At 51.4% G+C, this 18,741-nt stretch overlaps 1 protein-coding gene across 14 annotated transcripts; it reads right to left on the reverse strand.

Annotated features, from left to right (window-relative positions):
• Positions 1-321: 321 nt before the first annotated feature.
• SRRM2 (serine/arginine repetitive matrix 2) lies at positions 322-18,737 on the reverse strand. 14 transcript variants are annotated; one of them, XM_077906269.1, is made up of 15 exons: positions 18,528-18,737; positions 15,054-15,333; positions 14,098-14,205; positions 13,749-13,913; positions 13,479-13,556; positions 12,625-12,687; positions 12,484-12,516; positions 12,230-12,280; positions 11,964-12,056; positions 11,114-11,306; positions 3,438-10,135; positions 2,410-2,694; positions 1,195-1,308; positions 965-1,075; positions 322-876 (listed from the first exon to the last, which is right to left on the reverse strand). In XM_077906269.1, the coding sequence occupies exons 2-15, from the start codon at positions 15,293-15,295 to the stop codon at positions 867-869; spliced, it is 8,244 nt and encodes a 2,747-aa protein (XP_077762395.1). In that variant the 5' UTR covers positions 15,296-15,333; positions 18,528-18,737; the 3' UTR covers positions 322-866. The 14 variants fall into 14 exon arrangements, 8 of the variants coding, with proteins under 8 accessions (XP_077762395.1, XP_077762396.1, XP_077762392.1 ...); XM_077906270.1 differs by having other exon boundaries at positions 18,520-18,737; XM_077906266.1 differs by lacking the exon at positions 18,528-18,737 and adding an exon at positions 17,499-17,550 and having other exon boundaries at positions 965-1,072.
• Between the last annotated feature and the right edge of the window lie 4 nt (positions 18,738-18,741).

Raw genomic sequence — 18,741 nt, forward strand, 5'->3', positions numbered from 1 at the left:
TCCACCCCCACCTGCCCGAGGCCCCTGGCAGAGGACTGGGAGGGACTGGGAGGTACCTGGAGCCCCAGAAGATATTTCTACTCAGCCTGGGGATTAAGGTTTGAGGCTTTGTTCCTTTAGAGACTTCCTCCCAGCAGGCAGGCTCCCACTGCTCCCCCAAGCTCCTGAGCTGAGGAGAAGCAAGCTGGAGCCAGGGTGTAGGCTTTAGACTGGGATCCCTGGAGGACCTGCAGCCTGAGATCCTGAGGCCCAAGGGGCAGCGGGGGCCATGTCAGAGGACATCTCTTGTCTCCACCCCTAATAAACAATCTATAGACCCAATTCCTGCATTTCTCATTTTTATTTGACAGAAAAAGTTGCTCTTGCTGTACAGATTTTAAAAAACCAAAATGCCTTTAAGAAACGTGAAGAAAAGTTGGGGGAGGGGCCACAACCTCACTGGGGGGCAGTAGGGGCCAACTAATTTCCACTCCTGCCCCTTCCCTCTGGGAACACCTCACACAAGTTCCCAAGTTCCAAACCACCGCCCCCCCAGGAACTTAGGGGTAAAGGAGGGGGCATCATGGCCTCCCAGACCCTTTCTAACTCAAGACCAGGGTGTCCCCAACTGTATCCTCCCCTCCCACAACTCCCATTCTCATTCCCACCCACCCCAAACCCCCCAAAAACGTGAACCAGGAAAAACTCACAGAGATTAACATTTCACAGGAACAAAGAAAAAGGAGGGAGGGGAGAGCCCGCCCCCAAGATGCTGCCAGGGCTCAAAGGGGGGCAGACAAGGACCCTTCCCACAGTTCTGCTGGGGAAAGGGGACACTCCCTGCAGCTCCGGAACTTGGGGTATGATAGAATGAGCCCCAGAAAGATTCAAGGAGACCTGCAACAGAAAGGGACAGTCAGGGAAGTGGCCCGCCAAGCCCGCACACTCACAAGGACACTAGCACCTGAGTGCCAGGACGACGCACCTGGAGGAACGGTGCCGCACAGGCCGGGGGCTGGGTGTCTCCTTCCTGCGCTTGTGGCCTGGGGAGCGGCTGTCCCCACGCTGGCCTCTGCGGGAACCCCGCTCACTGCTGCTGCAACAACACCGAGAAGAGATCAGATCACACACAAGGCAACATCAAACTGGCCCCTTTGGGCCTCAGAACTTCTCAGCAATGCTGACCAGACTGGGCTTACAGACAGGAGGCCCTACCTCTGCTGGTCCCGTGGCGAGGGCTGGGGCGAGGGGCGGCGGCGCTCCGCAGGCGAGTAGCTGAGAGACCGAGAGTCTCGGAGAGAGTCTATTGGCTTCCGGGGGCTACGGGACCTGAGGAGCAGAGCAAGCCCCCATAGCACCACGCACTTCCAAAGCCGCCAGCCGACACTCAGGACCACCCCCCAGGTCCTGACCACCAAACCTCATACCACACAGGGCCAGCCTCAGACCCACCTTTGTCTGCTCACTCACCCATCCGCCCGCACACCATCCACCGAGTGCCCCAAGGGGCAGGGCACGGGGTGCAGCGGGGGATGCAAAGATAAAGACAATCCCTGCCCTTGGAGGGGCTCAGTCTGGTGGTGAAGGCAGGCCAAGGGAGGCCCACCTGGCCCCATGTATGGGAAGCAGCCCCACAAGGACCGATGTACGTGGGTCTGGGGACCCCGGGGGAGGGGATGTGGGGCAGGGAAGGGGCAGGGTAGTCTTCTCGTAGGTGCTGTTTGAGCGGAGTCTTGCAGAACGAGGAGTTCACCAGGCGGACAAGGGAATTCCAGGCAGAAGGAACAGCATGTCCAAAGGCATGGGGTTCTCCTTAGACTGCAAGGCGCTGGGTGTGGCTGGAGCACAGGGCATGTGTGGGGGCGGGCAGGAGAGGAGAACACAGGGCAGGCAAGGCCAGTTGGTGAAGAGCCTCACACGCCATTCCCGCAGAGGTGGGGCTTTATCCTGCAGGCCACAGGGCGTCCCGGAAGGATTTGTGGAGTGGAGGGAAGTAACCAGATGTGCGTTTTAGAAAGATCCCTCTGGCTACGTGTGGAAGAGAATGGCGTGGAGGCAGGGAGACAGGGAAGAGGCTGTGGACAGAGTCGGGAGAAGATGACGGTGGCCAGACCAAAGCCCTGGCAGTAGCAACGGGGAGATTTAAAAGCTAGAATCCCTGGGACCTGGGAGCAGGGAACAGGATGCATGTCAGGGGCAGGGAGAGGAAGGAACCTAGGACTACTCCACAATTCTGATTGGAGCACCCACTCGGATGGTGCAGCCCTTCGCCACAATGGGACACAACCAAAGTGGTAGGGAGAGGAGAGCCCGACTCCTCCCACATAACCAGACACCACAGTCCACCTGAGATTCCCAGCAGGGATCTCATGGGATCTCACACCCAGGGTCTCACCCCACCCCTTCCATCTCAAGCAAGGCAGCACTCACCTCCGCTCACCAGGGGGCGGCTTCTTAGGGCTTGCAGGTTTGGGCAAGGCCTGAGGGCCAGGCTTAGCAGGGGAGGGGGAGGAAGAAGTAGAAGAGGAGGAAGAGGAGGAGGAGGAAGAGGAGGAGGAAGAGGAGGAAGAGGAGGAGGACGAGGAGGAAGATGAAGAGGAAGAGGAAGAGCTGGAACTGGAGCTACTAGAGCGCCTCTTCCGCTTGGCTGGGGTAGGCTCCTGAGGACGTCCCTCTCGAACAGCCTCCTTTGGGGCTGGGGTGGGGCTGGGTACCCTGTGGGAGAAGCAAAGTGTCACAAGGAGACGAGCTGCCCCAGCCCCAACCCTACCTTCCTTGGCCTGGAGGAACGGCAGTGGGGGAGTGGTGCTGCAGAAAGGCTGTGAGTGCTCTCCAGACCGAGAGCTCAGAGAGCCAGTGAGCGCGTTCTCTGGAGAGCAGTGGCCCCGAGCTGACCCAACCTCTGCTAAGACAAGCAACAGGCTGGGGCCCGCAGCACAAGGGATCAAGGCTAAACCTCAAGAATGTCCCTGATGGAATAAGGCTCCTGGGCTCAGGTGTGGAAGGTGAGCTGGGTGGTCTCCTTCCACGGAGAGCCACAGTTTGGGGAGGCCCCTGTGAGTGCAGGTTGGCTGGGGGAGGGGCCGTCCTGCCTGGAGGCAGGGAGAGGGATGGGATGACCTCTGAAGATCCTTCCAGCCCAGGGAGTTCCTCTTGAGGTCTAACTGCCATCCCTCCTGCTGTAAAATTAAGTCCATTTCCTCTAGTTCTGTCCTCTGTAGAGACGGAAAACTCATCATTATCCTCTAGAGAATTAACCTTAGGAGACTTTTATCTGACCCATTCCTCCCCCCCGTTGCCCCCACCCCAGCATTCTCTTCTACCCCCAGCTTAAGGGTCAAGCTCCCCATACCTCCATCAAAGAGCAGAGAACCTCTGGACAGGGCTTCTCCCTCCCCACCACCAACCATCCCCAAAACCTGCCCCATAGAAACAGTTCTAAAAGTCAAGCCTCTCACCTCTTCAGTGCTACCTCAGGTTGAGTAGGAAGGCTAGAGCCCTCTGAGTCGCTAGAACTGGAACCGGAAGAGGAGGAGGAGGAAGAGGACGATGATGACGACGATGAGGAAGAGGAGCTGGAGGAGGAGGAGGAGGAGGAACTCCGCCGCTCCTTTGCCGGCTGCAGGGCGGCCAATGCAGAAGGCTGCTGGGCCCCCGTGGAGACAGGTGGTTCCCCACCCTCAGGATGGGACATGCCAGGGGCAGGGCCAGAGAGCATGCCATTGTGGTCATCAGCAGAAGACGTGGTCTTGGCCACTGTCCCAGAGGAAAGGGACTGAGACCCTGCTGCAGGGGTGGTCTGGGCAAGCAAAGCTCGGGACTGGTCAGAAAAAGCAGATGGCACAGGGGACCTAGGTCTATCCTGAGCTGGAGGAAGAACACACTGTGAGGAAGCCTGGACCATTCTAGAGGCAGGAGAGGGAGCCCGCTCAGAGGTCATTCTAGACTGGCTCAGGGCAGATGGTGGGGTTCTGGAACCTGGCCCTCCTGGTGGGGTTCTGGATCTGGCTCGGTCAAGAAGCGGTGGTGAGGTTCTACCACTAACGCGCTCATAAGCAGAGAGGGGCACCCTGGGGCTGGTAAGGTTTGCGCCAGACAAGGCTGGAGCCATTCTAGCACTGGTGAGGCTTGCAGGTGCCAAGGCAGGAGGGGTTCTTGAGCTGGCAATATTCACAGGAGCTGTGGCATGTGCAGATCTAGGACCCACCAGGTTTGCAGGCGCTGCAGCCTGGGGTGTTCTGGAGCTGGAAGGATAGTTTGCAGCAGTTGGGGGTGTGCCAGAGCCGGTGAGACTCAAAGCTGCCAGAGCAGCTGGGGTTCTGGTTCCTGCTAGGTTCACAGCTGGAGCTGTAGGGGTGCGAGGGTCAGCAAGGTTCACAGCAGAGGGTGCCACTGCTGTTCTGGGGCTGGCCAAGTTCATGGCTGCTGCAGCAGCTGGTGTTCTTGAATCAGCCAGGTTCACTGCTGTTGGTATGGCAGGTGTCCTGGCACTGGCCAGGTTCATGGCTGCTGCAGAGGCTGCAGGAATCCTGCTGGCAAGGCTGGCAGCTGGGGCCGTTCTGAGACTCATGAGAGGCACTGGAGCTGGAACTTGGGACATTCTTGCAGCAAGGCCAGCAGCGGACATGGATGGAGGTGGCCGCGCAGTGCCAAGACTGATGGCTGTCAGGGCAAGTGCAATTCTTGACTGTGCATGATTTTCTGGCACAGATGTTCTTGGGTGATCAGGAATTCGGGGACCTGGACCATCCATCATGGAGCCACCAGCTTGCTGCAGGACAGACATGGGTGTTCTAGAACTGCCAAGGGGTTCGAGCATTCCAGGTGATCTACAGCGGTCCAGAGGTGTTGGTGACATGCTAGGACGACTGAAGCAGCTCATTCTAGAGCTATTGAGTGCTACTGGAGGTGTCCGAGAACCAGAATGATTCCTTGTTGCTGGAGGACTAGCAGACCGTGAGCGATCGGAACTGCTTCCAGATGCAGAACGCCTTCGGATGGCAGGAGGAGATCTTGTTAAGGACCGCTTGCCCCGAGTTGTTCGCGGAGTACGGGATCTAGAACGGCGGCGGATAGCAAGTGGAGAGCGACTTCGAGACCGTTTGCGTGGCAACAGTGGGGTCCGAGACCTGGAGCGGCGCCGAATAGCTGGAGGTGTTCGGGACCGTGATCGGCGGCGTGTGACTGGAGAGGTTCGAGAGCGGGACCTCCTTCGAGTTACCGGAGATGTGCGAGATCGAGATCTCCTACGGGTGACTGGAGATGTCCTGGATCTTGATCTTCTGCGAGTGATAGAAGTTCTGCTTCGAGATCGCCTCCTGGTTACTGGTGGAGTCCTAGATCTAGACCTTCTTCGGGTCACTGGCGGAGTTCTAGAACGGGAGCGGCGGCGTGTTGGTGTTCTGGACCTTGAACGACGGCGGGTTACTGGTGGTGTTCTAGACCTGGATCGCCTTCGACTCACTGGGGATGCTCTGGATCGAGATCTTCGTCGAGTCACTGATGTCCTGGACCTTGATCGTCTCCGACTGACTGGTGAAGTTCGAGACCTAGACCTACGGCGGCTAACCAGCGGTGTTCTGGACCGGGATCGCCTGTGAGTGGCGGGAGAGGCCCGAGACCTTGACCGTTTCCACGGGGCTGGTGAGGTGCGTGAGCGGGACCGCTTCCGACTGGTTGGGGGTGTCCGAGAACGACCTCTTCGACGTCGGGAAGAAGTTCGGGAACTCTCCTGCCGGGCAGGAGACCTTGAATGGTAACCAGAACCTCCCCTCCGCCGCCGAGTGACCCGAGACCTTGACCGGCTCCGCTGTCTTCTCCGAGAGGTTGACTGAGAAGATCCAGACCTATCTCGACGTCGAGTCGTTCTGGTTTTCTCCCTCCTTGAGCGGGAACGGGACCTCTGGAGCCCGCGAGGCTTTGGTGAAGGAGAACGGCCCCTCCTTGAAGTTGTCTTAGCACGTGGGGATGAAGCTGAGCGCCGACGGCGAGAGGATCTGGACTTTTCAGCTGGCTCTGGAGAAGACACTGAAGGACTTCTTCTGCGTCTTGGTGGAGTTCTAGAACGGGTCTCTGGTGAGGATGATGCAGAGCGGCTTCTACGAGAGAGTCTGGCCTTCCTAGTCAGCTCAGGAGATGATCGAGAACTGCGACGGCGAGGTGGAGTACGGGATTTGGTCTTGGGCTCTGGTGATGACCTAGAGCTTCTTCTAGCAGTTCTAGATTTGGGTGGGTGTTCTGGAGAGGACTCTGAACTGCTGCTTCCTTCAGGAGAAGGGCCTCTGCCTTTACTTGATGACCCCGATCTGCTTCGTCTGGGAAGAGCTCGAAGGGCAGGAGCCTTGGGTTCAGGAGAGGAATCAGAACCACTCTGTGCCCTGGGTGCTGCTCTTGGCTTATCTTTAACTTCAGGAGATGAGCCAGATCTACTGCGCCGAGGAGAAGGTCGAGATTTGCTCTCGACCTCTATAGATGATCCAGAGCGACTCCTTTCTCTAAGCGGTACTCGTGTCTTAGCTTTAGAATCTGGAGAAGAGTCTGACTCACTTCTCTCTTGAGGGGATGCACTCGGTTTCCCATCAAGTTCTTGAGACGATCCAGATCGACTTCTCTGCCCAAGAGGAGTCCTAGCCATAGTCTTCTGTTCAACTGAAGATTCTGACCCACTTCTTTCTCTCTGGGGGGTAAGACCCTTGTTGTTGAGCTCTGGGGATGATGGTGAACGACTTCTTGGTCTAGGAGTCTGAGGCAAAGCTTTTGGTTCTGGAGAAGAATCACATTCACTTCTCCCCCTGGATGGTGTTCTAGGTATATCTTTCATTCCAGGAGAGGACCCAGATAAGCTGTGTCTTGAGGGAGTCCCAGACCCATCTCTAAGTCCTGGAGAAGACCCAGACCTACTTCTCCTTGAAGGGGTTCTGGGTAAACCATCTTTCAGCTCAGGAGATGCAGAGCTACTTCTTTCTCTTGATGGTGTTCTAGGTACTGCATCAAGTACTGGTGAAGAAACACTCTGATTTGAAGACATTCCAGCTTTTTCTACTGCATCTGGGGATAACTCTGAACTGCTACGTCTAGAGGACCTTGTTGATTGTTCTTTCATGTCTATATACGGATCTGTCTCCAGTTGATTAGGAAAAGAGCCATTCAAATCTTCTTTAACTTCAGGAGAAAATCCAGTATTCATTTCTGCAACAGGGCCTGAGTTTCTAAATTCTAAAGGTGACCCAAAGCTATTCTCCCGTGGAGGAGAGTTAGACAGTTCTTTATGTTCTGGAGAAAAATGTGGCCCACTCCAAGTTGAGGCCACTGCAGGGACTTCTGCTTCCAAAGAAGTCTGTGACTGACTTTGGTCAACACTCAAACACACAGTGGGTCTTTCTTCTATTTCAGGTGATGATTCAAAGTTACTTCCAGCCACTTCTTTAAGTTCCGGAGACAAATGGGAGAGAACCTGGTTTGAGGATTCTTCAGATTTCTCTACCACTTCCATTAATTCCTCATCTTGGTTTGGCTTAGCTAACGCACTTTGGTCTTTCGTATCTGGAGATGATCCAACACCACCTCTTTCCCTTGACGGGGTTTTAGGTGTTTCTCTGAGTACTGGTGAGGAATCAGGCTTATCCTGCACTGGAAGAGGACTCAATTTGTCTCTTGGTATGGGAGACGATGCAGTAAAATCCTCCTGAAGGAGTAAGACTGATTTCTCTTTCAATTCAGAAGGCTCCAATCTACTCTGCCCCAGAAAAGATTTAGAGTCCATTGCAGGATATGGGGAAGAGTCAGATTGGGACTTGCTTTGCTCAGGAGACAGTCCAGATTTTAGCCTAGGACTTGACAATTCCCTTCTTTCTGGTCTTGCTGGAGATTTGGGTGCCAGCTCAGTGATTGGAGAGGAGGACCTGGACCGGCCACCCATAAGAGGTGTCTGAGATTTGCTCTGCAGAGATGGAGACTCAGAATGACTCTGTTTCATTTCTGGGCTTGAAGTATCAGATCTAGGATCTGGTGAAGTTTGAGATTGTCCTTTCTGTTGCAAAGAGGAGGCTGCAAAATACAGCTCTCCTGGTGGTGTGCTAGACTTTATTCCTGGACAGAGAGAGAAGAATCCTGAACTTTGTGCTGGTGAGTCTTTAGACTTCTCTTGGGAACATGGTGATTTTGATTCACTAAGACTGTGCCCTGATGGAGTTTGGGGCTTTACTTTAGGGCATGGCGAAGTAGACCCTGAGTGACTTTGTCTTGGTGGTGTTCCAGGTTTCACTTTGGTATCTGGTGAGGAGGACCTAGAACGGCTCTGTCTTTGCAACAATCTAGATTCCATCTTGGAGCAAGGAGACTCTGATCTGCTTTGCCTTGGCGGTGTTTTAGATGTCACCCTACTAGGACTAGGAGAAGAAGAGCCAGAATGGCTTTGGACTGGTGATGTTATTGCCTTGACTTTGGGTTGTGGAGAGGATGACCCAGATCGGCTCCGTCTCGGAGGTGTGCTAGATTTTACTCTAGGAGGAGAGGACCCGGAGCAGCTATGTCTTGAAGGGGTTGCAGATTTCAGCTCAGGGTCAGGTGATGATTCTGAACGGCTCTGTATTTGTGGTGTTGCAGATTGTTCATTTGCCTGGGGACTTGTTACAGACCCTTGCCTTGGTGGTGTTCCAGACTTCACTTTAGGTTGAGGAGATGAACTGGAACAACTCTGTCTTGATGGTGTCTTAGATTTCTGATTAGAAGGAGGTGAAGAACCAGACCGACTTCGCCTCGGTGGTGTTCTGGACTTAGCTTTTGGTTGGGATGATCCAGAGCGACTGCGCCTTGGTGGTGTCCTAGACTTTTGTTTAGGACATGGAGATGATCCTGAAAGGCTTCGCCTCAAAGACAAGCGAGATTTTGCTTTGGACCGTGGTGAAGAAAGAGACCTACTCCGCCTTGAAGAAATGCGAGACTTTTTCATTTCTGGGCTTGAGTTGGACCTGCTCCTTCTCTGTGACGTCCTGGATTTGTTCTTCCGTTCTGATGATGAACCAGATCTGCCTCTTCTTTGTGGTGTTCTAGAGTGAGATCTTCCTCGTCTAACTACACTTCTACTACGAGATCTTCGTCTTGCAGGTGTCCTAGACCGAGATCGTCCTCGTCTTGCTGGTGTCCTAGACCGAGATCGTCCTCGTCTTGCAGGTGTTCTAGACCGAGATCTCCCTCTTCTGGCTGGGGTTCTAGAGCGTGACCGACCCCGTCTGGCTGGGGTTCTAGAGCGTGACCTGCCACTTCTCCTGGCTGGTGATCTGCTACGAGACCTCCGTCGTACTGGCGACCGGGTCCTAGATCTGCGCCTAGCAGGTGTTCTAGAGCGAGACCTGCCCCGCCGGGCTGGTGTTCTAGAGCGTGACCTACGTCTGGCAGGTGTCCTAGATCGTGACCTCCGCCTGGCAGGTGTTCTAGAGCGAGACCTGGCCCGACGGGCTGGTGTTCTAGAACGTGATCTGCCCCTAGTGGCTGGGGATCTAGAGTGTGACCTGCCTCGCCTTGCTGATCTAGACCTGCCTCTTCTCTGGGTATTTCTGCTTCTAGACCAGCCTGGTCTCTGAGGAGACCTAGAGCGGCCACGTCGCTGGGGACTTCTGGAACGTCCCCACCTCTGTGCAGACCGGGACCTACGCCACTGAGGGGACCGGGACCGAGAATGACCCCTTTTGGTAGGGGTTCGAGACCGAGATCGCCCCCTCTTGGTAGCAGTAGGGCTACGGGACCTCCCCACTCTTCGAGAAGGGGTATGAGAATGTGACTTATCCCGCTTTCCCCGGCCATGTGAGCGACTCTTGGATGCGGGAGAAGAAGAAATCTCTCGGCGGGACCCAGGAGCCGGTGCAGGTTTAGGACTTTCAGGGGAAGAGCTGGCATGTCGAGAAACTTTGGTAGGTTGAGGGGATGGTGGGCAGCTCTCTGAAGAAGACTGGGGAGGTTTCTCAGGAGACTTAGGTAGTGAACGGCCCCTGGTTGGGGAACCCTCAGATGGGGGGTTCACTGGCTCCTGACTTAAGGTGGCTGTTGCAAGGGGTTGTGGGGAGCCGCCATGTTGCTCAGCAAGGAGCGGAGTGGGAGCAGGTGGTTCTGGGCCTGTGCTGCTCCTTTCCGGAGAGGGGCTAGGTCGAATTCCAGATTTCTAAGAGTGGAAAAGAAAGTATGGATAGGAACATAAGCACCAGAACTTCCTATTACCTAAAAGACCCCAAACACCCTTTCCAATGAAATTTTCCTCTTACACACCCCATCACACCAACTGGTCCTTTTCTCACCACAGGCAGTCATTCATTAACGAAAGACCGTATAAAAAGACAGTGGGGAAAACATGAAAATATGGACAGGCTATCACTTTAAAAGTCTTATTATCTAGAAAAAACACAATGTAAACTAACATATGACATTTTCTAACAACCGTAACAAAGTGCCATGGCAACATAAAAAAAAGGCACTTTTATTAAATTGAGAAGCAAAGCAATTTCCCTTAAAGTGGGAGGCATCTAACTTCACCCTTGAAAAAGAATACTGAAATAAAAAACAAAGGCAAAGGTTCGAGGACATGACTTATGTAAATAAGACTACGGTTGGTATAGTTATAAGAGCTTTAAATATAAAAAAAGACATTAAGTTTTTGAAGTGATCCATCCTGTAGTTAGAAAACTTGATGACGTGAAAAAAAGAACAAAGAGCTAAGAATTTAGCAAAAAACTATTTATGGAATTTATGAAGTAAGAAAACATTGTGAATAAGGCTCAATCAGAATACCCATAAAACGACACATACTTAAAGCACAGGTATAGTAGCGTGTTCAAATTGCAGGCAGCAACCCAGTGGGTTGGAAACGAGCATTTAAGGAAATAAAAAAGCCTAGATATCACAGATAGTAAAGCTAAACATAATTTAGAAAAAATAAACTTTTACCCAGACTGTATATAAACACATTAAAGGACAATGACATAAAACCTATCAATAGCCAGCAGTCTGAAAACCAGAATTCTGAAGAATTTGTAAATACAAAAGAGAACTTGATCAAAAAGAACCAAATTCACTTCTTTCCTTCTCTTTAAACATCCATCCTAACCCTGCAACCCAATAAACATCCATTAACTCAGAAACATACCTCCTTCTCTTTATCTTTTTCATGAGGACTGCTAGGCTGCTTTGTAGATGGCTCTGGGCTGCTAGGCTGCCCTGTGTTAGTGGTACCTGGTTCTTTAGAAGGCGCATCTCCCTCCCCTCGACGCCCTGAAACGGGGGAAGGACTTCGCCCAGTCAAGGCAGTTGTATGGGTTTTTGCTGCCGTACTTCGAGACCTGAGGAAGGTAATTGAGGGCAGGGAAGAGGAAGGAAATCAGCTCAGGGAAGAACAGAGAACCCCCTCCCCAACTCCCAACCACCTTTACTGACTGTACAAACCCTCTTCCAAAAAGCCTTCTCTTACACACAAGACTCAACTCACTCATATGGAAATTCAAGTCCAATTCACTTTGGTCCTTTTCTTCCCAACACAGTTCCCAGAAATGTTCTCCCTCTACCCCTTTATTCACCTCCCTCAACCTCCCCAAACCCTCCACCCTGCCCATTCCCTACCCACTTCATTCACAACTCACCTCTGAGCCCACCTCCTTCAGGAAGCCTTCCCCGATTAAGGAAGCCAGGGTAAGGATTCCTTCCTCCCCCAGACACCACGAACAAACCACCACCCCCCCTATTCTGGCAGTCCATATACATCAGAACAAAACAAAAAAAAAATAACAAAATAAACAAAAACAAAAACAAAAAAAAAAAAGAGAAGGGGAAATGTATATGTCTGTCCATCCTGTTGCTTTAGCCTGTCAGCTCCTAGAGGGCAGGGACCGTGTCTTCCGAATGGTCTGTGCAGCGCCTAGCACACCGTGGGCGCTCAATAAATATTAAATTGATTAACCCACAAGTCCCTCTCCCTCCCTTCCTCCTGGACCACCCCTTACCGACTGCGAGAAGTATCAGAAGAGGAAGCAGAGTCAGCAGACGTTGAACGGTGGGCCCGGCGGCTCTTGGGGGCTGGTGTTGTACTTCGAGACCTGAAGAAAAGCCACAACTCAGAGTGCTGTCTCACTTGTACTGAATTCTCCTCATCCATCTCTCAACCCTTTATCATTAGTCAAGAACATAACTAACTCTCCTCATCCCCCACTCTGTAGCCTTCACCTACTTCCTAAGCAAATTACCCTTAAATCAACACAAATTCACTTACCGCTTCCGCTTCTTGTCCTTAGATTTACGTTTGCTCTTTGGAGTGGGAGACCTGCCAAATAAAAGATTATTAAAAATAATCATTTTAAAAATTAATAAAACCAAAAATGAAATGAAAAGAATCAGGAAATTATTAACAGTCCAAGATCGAGGAATTGAGCTATACTGCAAGAAGCTCTCTAGAGAACAGGTAAGGCCAAACTGGCTCACCTTTCCATGTGCCACTATGCCCCTTATGCCCCAAAAAGCTCTTACCTATGCTTTCGTTTTTTGGATTCAGACTCTGACCTGTTGGGACGGAGGAGGGGAGGGGAAAAAAAAAAAAGAACATGAACCAACACCTATGCCTGGAACAATCAAGCCTCTCCTATCACCCCACATACTCCCATCTCATACCTGTGCTTCTTCTTCTTAGAGCTCTTCTTCCTTTCTCGTCGAGGAGAGCTGCTCTCTGACCTGCTAAACATGGGTTCAAAAACAGTCATCCTGCTTTGCTCCTTCCATGACTTACAACCCATCCCCACAAAGGCTTCTAAATAATAATAAAGAAAAACTAACAGCACCATGGTCTTACACCTAAGCCCAGCACTTATTTATTCTCCAAGAAGTTTAAGTACCTCTGCTCTGAAGCAATAAATCTCAAATGAAAAAGAAAATCGGGCAGCCCCGGTGGCGCAGCGGTTTAGCGCCGCCTGCAGCCCAGGGTGTGATCCTGGAGACCTGGGATCGAGTCCCACATCAGGCTCCTTGCATGGAGCCTGCTTCTCCCTCTGCCTGTCTCTCTGCCCCCGCCCCCCGTGTGTGTTTCTCATGAGTAAATAATAATTATTTAAAAAAAAAAAAAGAAAGAAAAAGAAAATCCAATTTAAGATATTGCTAGCTAGTTCTCAGTTGGCAAAACTACAGAAATCAACCCTTTCCCACTCAAGAAACATAACATATTCTTCCTCCAACTGAAATCTGAATTGTAACTCCCAGGACGCCTGGTTGGCTCAGCCTTTGGCTCAGGGCATGATCCCGGGGTCCAGGATAGAGTCCCACATCAGGCTCCTTGCAGGGAGCCCGCTTCTCCCTCTGCCTGTGTCTGTCTCTCTCTCATGAATAAATCAAATCTTAAAAATAAAGAACAGTAACTCCCTCTTCCTTATCTGACAATTCTTACCTCCTTCCTAAAAGCAAGAACTCCTTATTTCCAGAAAGAAAAACAGAATTTGTTCAATAGCTATTGAGTAACTTTCCAACTAACTTACCGTCCTCTATCTTTCTTCTTTTTTTTCTTCTTTTGCTTTGGGGTTGGTGAGCGAGAACTGCTGGATTCCCGGACAAGGCTGGAGAAAGATAAAGAGTAGTAGAATAAAGACTAAGACATATCTTAGACATTTTAGCTTCAAAACAACAAAATCTGAACAGCTTGATTAAAAAAACAAAACCAAAACCCAACAAAGAAACCCCCACAGAAACAAAAAACAAAGCTTAGAATCAAGAAAAGCAGCTGATGTGGGTTCCTTGGCTTTGAGTACCTATAAGGTTTGGGAGGTTCTGGAGCTGGTTGTTTAGCTTCTCGAGCACGACGTTGAGGATCAAAAGAGCTGCCATCCACATACGAATCACTGATGCCAAAGGCAGCACGGAGTCGCTCATTTTTCTTCTCATTCAGTTCTGCCAACTGGTGAGTCTCAGTTACCCTAAGGGGAAAAAAGGCAAAGCTCAGAAAGAGTTAGCAAAAAACAGTCATAATCACATAACTGTAGGCAGCCAAATGAGACTGGGAAAAGAACATGAGAGCAGGCAGAGAGTACAAAGTAAAAGACGACAACAGAAGCAGCTATTTAGGGTTCTGAGGAAACAAGTAACAATTAAAACACTCACGCTGGCCTCTGTCCTGGGGTCTCTTCCTTGCCCCCAGGGTTCACATCCTTCTCCAGCAACATGAGTCGAAAGGTAGCCACTTTTTCCTGAATTTGCTGTTCCTCGTACCTAAAGAACAAATCCCTTCAAGGTTAAAGCTTGACTAGGCACTTTCCCCAGTCCCAAGTTTATAGTCTCCTCATTCCCAGGAGGATCCCTTTCCTTTCCATGCACACATAAAACTTAACTCACTGTTACCCAAAGGGCCTTTCTCTTAAATCTTGCTATTATCTTTCTTCTCTCTGCTTACTGAAGCCTCTAGAACAGTGGATTTTAAACAAGCTACACTCGAGGGGCCAAAAGAGTAAAGTTAAGCAGAATTCCAGGTGTTCCTCCCCAACTTCAACAGGCTATTTCCTGAGATTCCAAGGTAAGGTACACTGTATAAAAAGGGTGCCACTGCTGAAGTTTGAAAACCACTGCTCTAAAAGGTTTTCTGCCTGATTGTGCTCCAAAATTTCACTTCCCTACCCATCATCCCCTTATCCAGCTATTATTCCAGTTCTTCTTTTCCTGCCTTCGATATTTTCCAAGGCCTCAATCCTTTATATCCGTTTACTTTCCTCTTCTCTACCAATGGCAACACCTGTCAGCTTATACCTTAGCTCTTCTCTTGCCTGACACCTGCTTTCCCACCTCTCCCCTTAAAGTACATTTTTGTTTCTCCATGGCTCCCCCCTTTCCCCAAGGACCTTCACCTAAATAATTCAGACTCCCTCAGGCTTCCTCTTGTCGCAGTTACCTCATCTCCCACCTTGAGCTGTCCCTTAACTCCTTTCCGCTTGCTAGCTCCTTAACCTCCTCCCCTCCTACAACTCCTCTCCAAGTCTCTTCAACCAGCCCTAAGCGCTCTACATCCCACCTAATTCCCCCAGCTCTGCACTCAGTGCTTGGCTCTCCCCCAGCCCTCCCCTCACCCCTGCTCTTCCATCATCTCTTCCAGCTCGAGGCATCGCAGCTCCACGCGCCGCTTGCGCTCGTGGTCCAGGATGTCAGGATTAGGCCGCTTCACCAGGGCAGCCTCCAGGCGCCGCAGTTCCTCCTCTCCCTTGTAGTCAGGCCGCTCACCCCGGCGGCCCCGCACCAGGGACAGGTTGCGCTGGACGTAGCCGTTGGTGCCGCTGCCCCGGGGCGTCGGCAGCCCGATCCCGTTGTACATGGCCCCGTGCCCGGGGGGAGGGGGGGGCACCACCGCTCCTGAAGGGGAGCGGGGAAACACGGGTCAGGGCCCTGACCCCAAACTAACCACCACCCAAATCCCTGTTCTCCTTCATCCCTATTTCAACATGAATCTCCACATTACACCTCCTTTAGCTGCATAATCCTCCTGGTCTCCTAAAAAAAAACCCTTCCTTACCTTTCCTATACTTTCCATTGAATGACATCTACGCTTACAGCCCTTTCCCCCCAAAATGCAAGAACTATTTCCATTTGTTTGCACCTAAATGTTCTTTTCCACCCTTAAAAAAAAAAAAAAAAAAAAAGAAACCTATTTCTCCCAAATTTCTCCACACTACCTCTTTATTCTCCTTTGGCCCCAATAAGCACAAGTGACGTCTCCACCAACCAATCTAATCCCAAACATCTGTTAACTGACTAGGATCTCCCAACACGGCACAACCACCACCATGGATCTGTGTCACCTAAAGGCCCACAGTCCAAGTTCAAAGGTTCTTCTAAAAACTGACCTGAAAACTTCAGACTACCCCGATACAAAAACAAAACCTACATATTTGAACTGTGGACTAATTGGTTCCAACATAAACCAAGTGTCCTGTGCAGCCTCACACTCAAGAATAAAAGCCAGCACGCCTATCATAAACATATGATTCCTGAATACAGAATCCTCTTCTTCTTTACCTCCCAAGACACCATTTCCTTGATTCCAAATATTATAAGCTCCTATTACCAACCCCACCTAATAACTTATTCCTTTAATTTCCTTCCCAATAGGATTTTTTACATGATCTGCAGCTCACCCAAGTCTCGTTAGCTTTTACACATCATCTGTTCTCAACTCAATGCTCTGAACACATCAAATCAGCCTCCTCTGCTCCAACTACCCTGTACTCTCTACGTCCCTTGCCCTCAACTTATTCAGAAGCCCCCTCACACTTTATACCCATCTTCACTAACCTCAAACTGTCAGCTTTCCCTGGCAATCCTCTGTATCTGACTTCCTAGAGTTTCTCCTCCAGCCCTGTCTTATCCCTTTCATGTTATCTCCATGCCTCCTACCAAGTTCTATTTTCTCAACCTGTTCCAAAGAACCCTCAAACCCCCATTCTTCTGGTTAGATCGCTTAGTTACGCATACTCTATTTATTTTCCCTATTATGTATACTTTATTTCTTCCCTCATCTTATCCTGTCGAAGACAGCTTCACATAGCATAAATGAGGGAAAATTACCCCAAGAATAAAACCCAAAAAATAAGTAAAATTAGTTAAAGAGATAAAAATGGATAAAAGACTTATTTTTAAAATTCTAAAAATTTTTTAAAAAGTATACAAACACCTGGAAAAATATACTAAAACAAACAAAAACATAAGTATGGGGAGACAACGAATGGAAGAAAAATTGCTGAATTCCAGAACTGCTTGTACCTCTATCCCCAAACTCTAAAGGCTGGATCCCTGCCCAATCCCATTAGCAGATCCAAGAAAGCTTGGGGGGGGGGGGGGGGGGGGCTTGAAAAAAAAAAAAAAAAGGCCTACGGTAAAGGAGACAAAGCTAAACCTAGGAAAGGCAAGTAAATATGCACAAAAAATTGAAAAATCTCCTTACAGCACAAATCACTTTCTCTACCTTCCAACCTTCATTTTCTCAAATCCCAATCCTCCCTACTCTAAACCTAGGTCTCTTTCTCTAAACCCCACCTAATTTCTGCCTCCCATAAAGAACGCTTCTGACATGCAATTAATTCTTCAGCTTAACCATTCACCCACACTTCCATACCACCTCACACAAAAATCCTCCCACTCCATTAGGAGAAAAAACCAATAGCTGCTGAGAAAAGAGTATTAAAACACAACGAATTGTAGAACTTTTAGAGAACAAGCCCCCCCCCAATCCCACAGCTTCAGAGGCAGTCCTCAAAACACTAAAAGGAAGAACCTAAGGGGAACGTCAACACAGAGAAATAACCAAAAAAAGTAACTTTATAATAAAACAGGCATTCTTAACTGGAGTCCACAGACTGGGAAAGCACAAAAGTTACTCAAGCTAAAGTCAGAGTAAAAATAAGCTGCAAAGCAAGACAACAGAGAATTTCTTTTGTTGGGAAATTTATCACAATGCCAAACTAACAAAGCGTTAGAAAGCAACCTGGAAATTCAATACTAAGATACTGAAGACAACGCACCAAAAACAAGGAGGTAGACGTGCAGGAAAATGGACATAGGTAAGCGCGGAGAGGGGGCATTTCGGTGGCTCGGAGGACACTATGGAACCCAGAAAGTTTGAAATATTAGTTCAAGAAGAAAACCTAATAGCACACACTTAAAACACAACACTGTCTCCGAATTTCTGGTCCAGACGACATCTTAGATAAGCGTGAGTGGAAATGAAGCCTCCGAGAGTTGGGTGCCAAATAATGCCTGAAACGGCGCCCAGCGATTCCTTCCCAAGGAAAGGCTCCAACGGCCTCCTCGGCTTTAACACAACTTTTGAGAAGACGATTATAGAGTGGAAAAATGAAAAAAAGAATTAAGAGAGACCCAGACTGCCTTTACGTACCTGGGCTGAACACGTCTTAAAAAAAAAAAAAAAAAAGGTGGGGGGGAGCAAGGTTTGCAGCGCCCCTCTGCCTAGCGCTTCGGGGCCCGACGCGCGGGCACCTCGTCCCGGGCCTCCCAGCAGCGGCCGGGCTGCCGAGGCCTATTTTCGGCCTTGAGGCATGGGGGAGGGGGCTGCGCGGCGCCCGGGAGTCTGGGCGGCTCTGCGCCGGACCGCAAGCCCGCAGGAGGGCCCGGAGGCCGGAGGGGCTCGGGGGAAGCGATCGGGGAACTGGCCCCCGCCGCCGCCTCCCCACCGACAAAATGTCGGAAGGGGCAGCCGCGGGAGGGCCTCCTCGGCCGCACGCGTGGGGGAGGCGAGAAGCCGAGGCGCGCGCTCCCCACCTCCCCGCCGCGAGCGCGCGCGAACCCGAGAGCAGTCGGCGGCGCGAGCCGTTGCCATGGGGGAGGGGAGGGCAGTAAAAGCCCGCGCGCGACGGGAACCGAACGCAGCCGAGGGGGGGAGGGGAGGCAGGCGAGCGAGAGCGTCCGCACGAGCTAGGAGCGGCGAGCGCGCGTGCGCGCGGCGGCCTGGACCGTTCTCCGCGCGCTTTGGCCTCGCGCCGGGGGCCGCCGCCCCTCCCCCACCCGGCTCGCGCGCTCCCTCACCCTCTCACCCGCCGCCGCCTCCGCCCGCCGCCTCCGAGGGGGAGAGGTGTTGCCGCCGCTGCCGCTGCTTAAGCTCCCGAGTCCCTCGGGGCCTGGAGCTGCCGCCTCGCCTCGCCGGTCCGCCCGCCTGCCTCAGCCGAGACCGACGCCTCCTCGCTTCCTCAGGGGCCGCAGCGGGTTCCGACTGCGCCACTCGCACCCCGCCTGGGCCGCGCTGCACGT

The sequence above is a fragment of the Canis aureus genome, chromosome 8 (assembly GCF_053574225.1).
Source record: "Canis aureus isolate CA01 chromosome 8, VMU_Caureus_v.1.0, whole genome shotgun sequence".
NCBI lineage: Eukaryota > Metazoa > Chordata > Mammalia > Carnivora > Canidae > Canis > Canis aureus.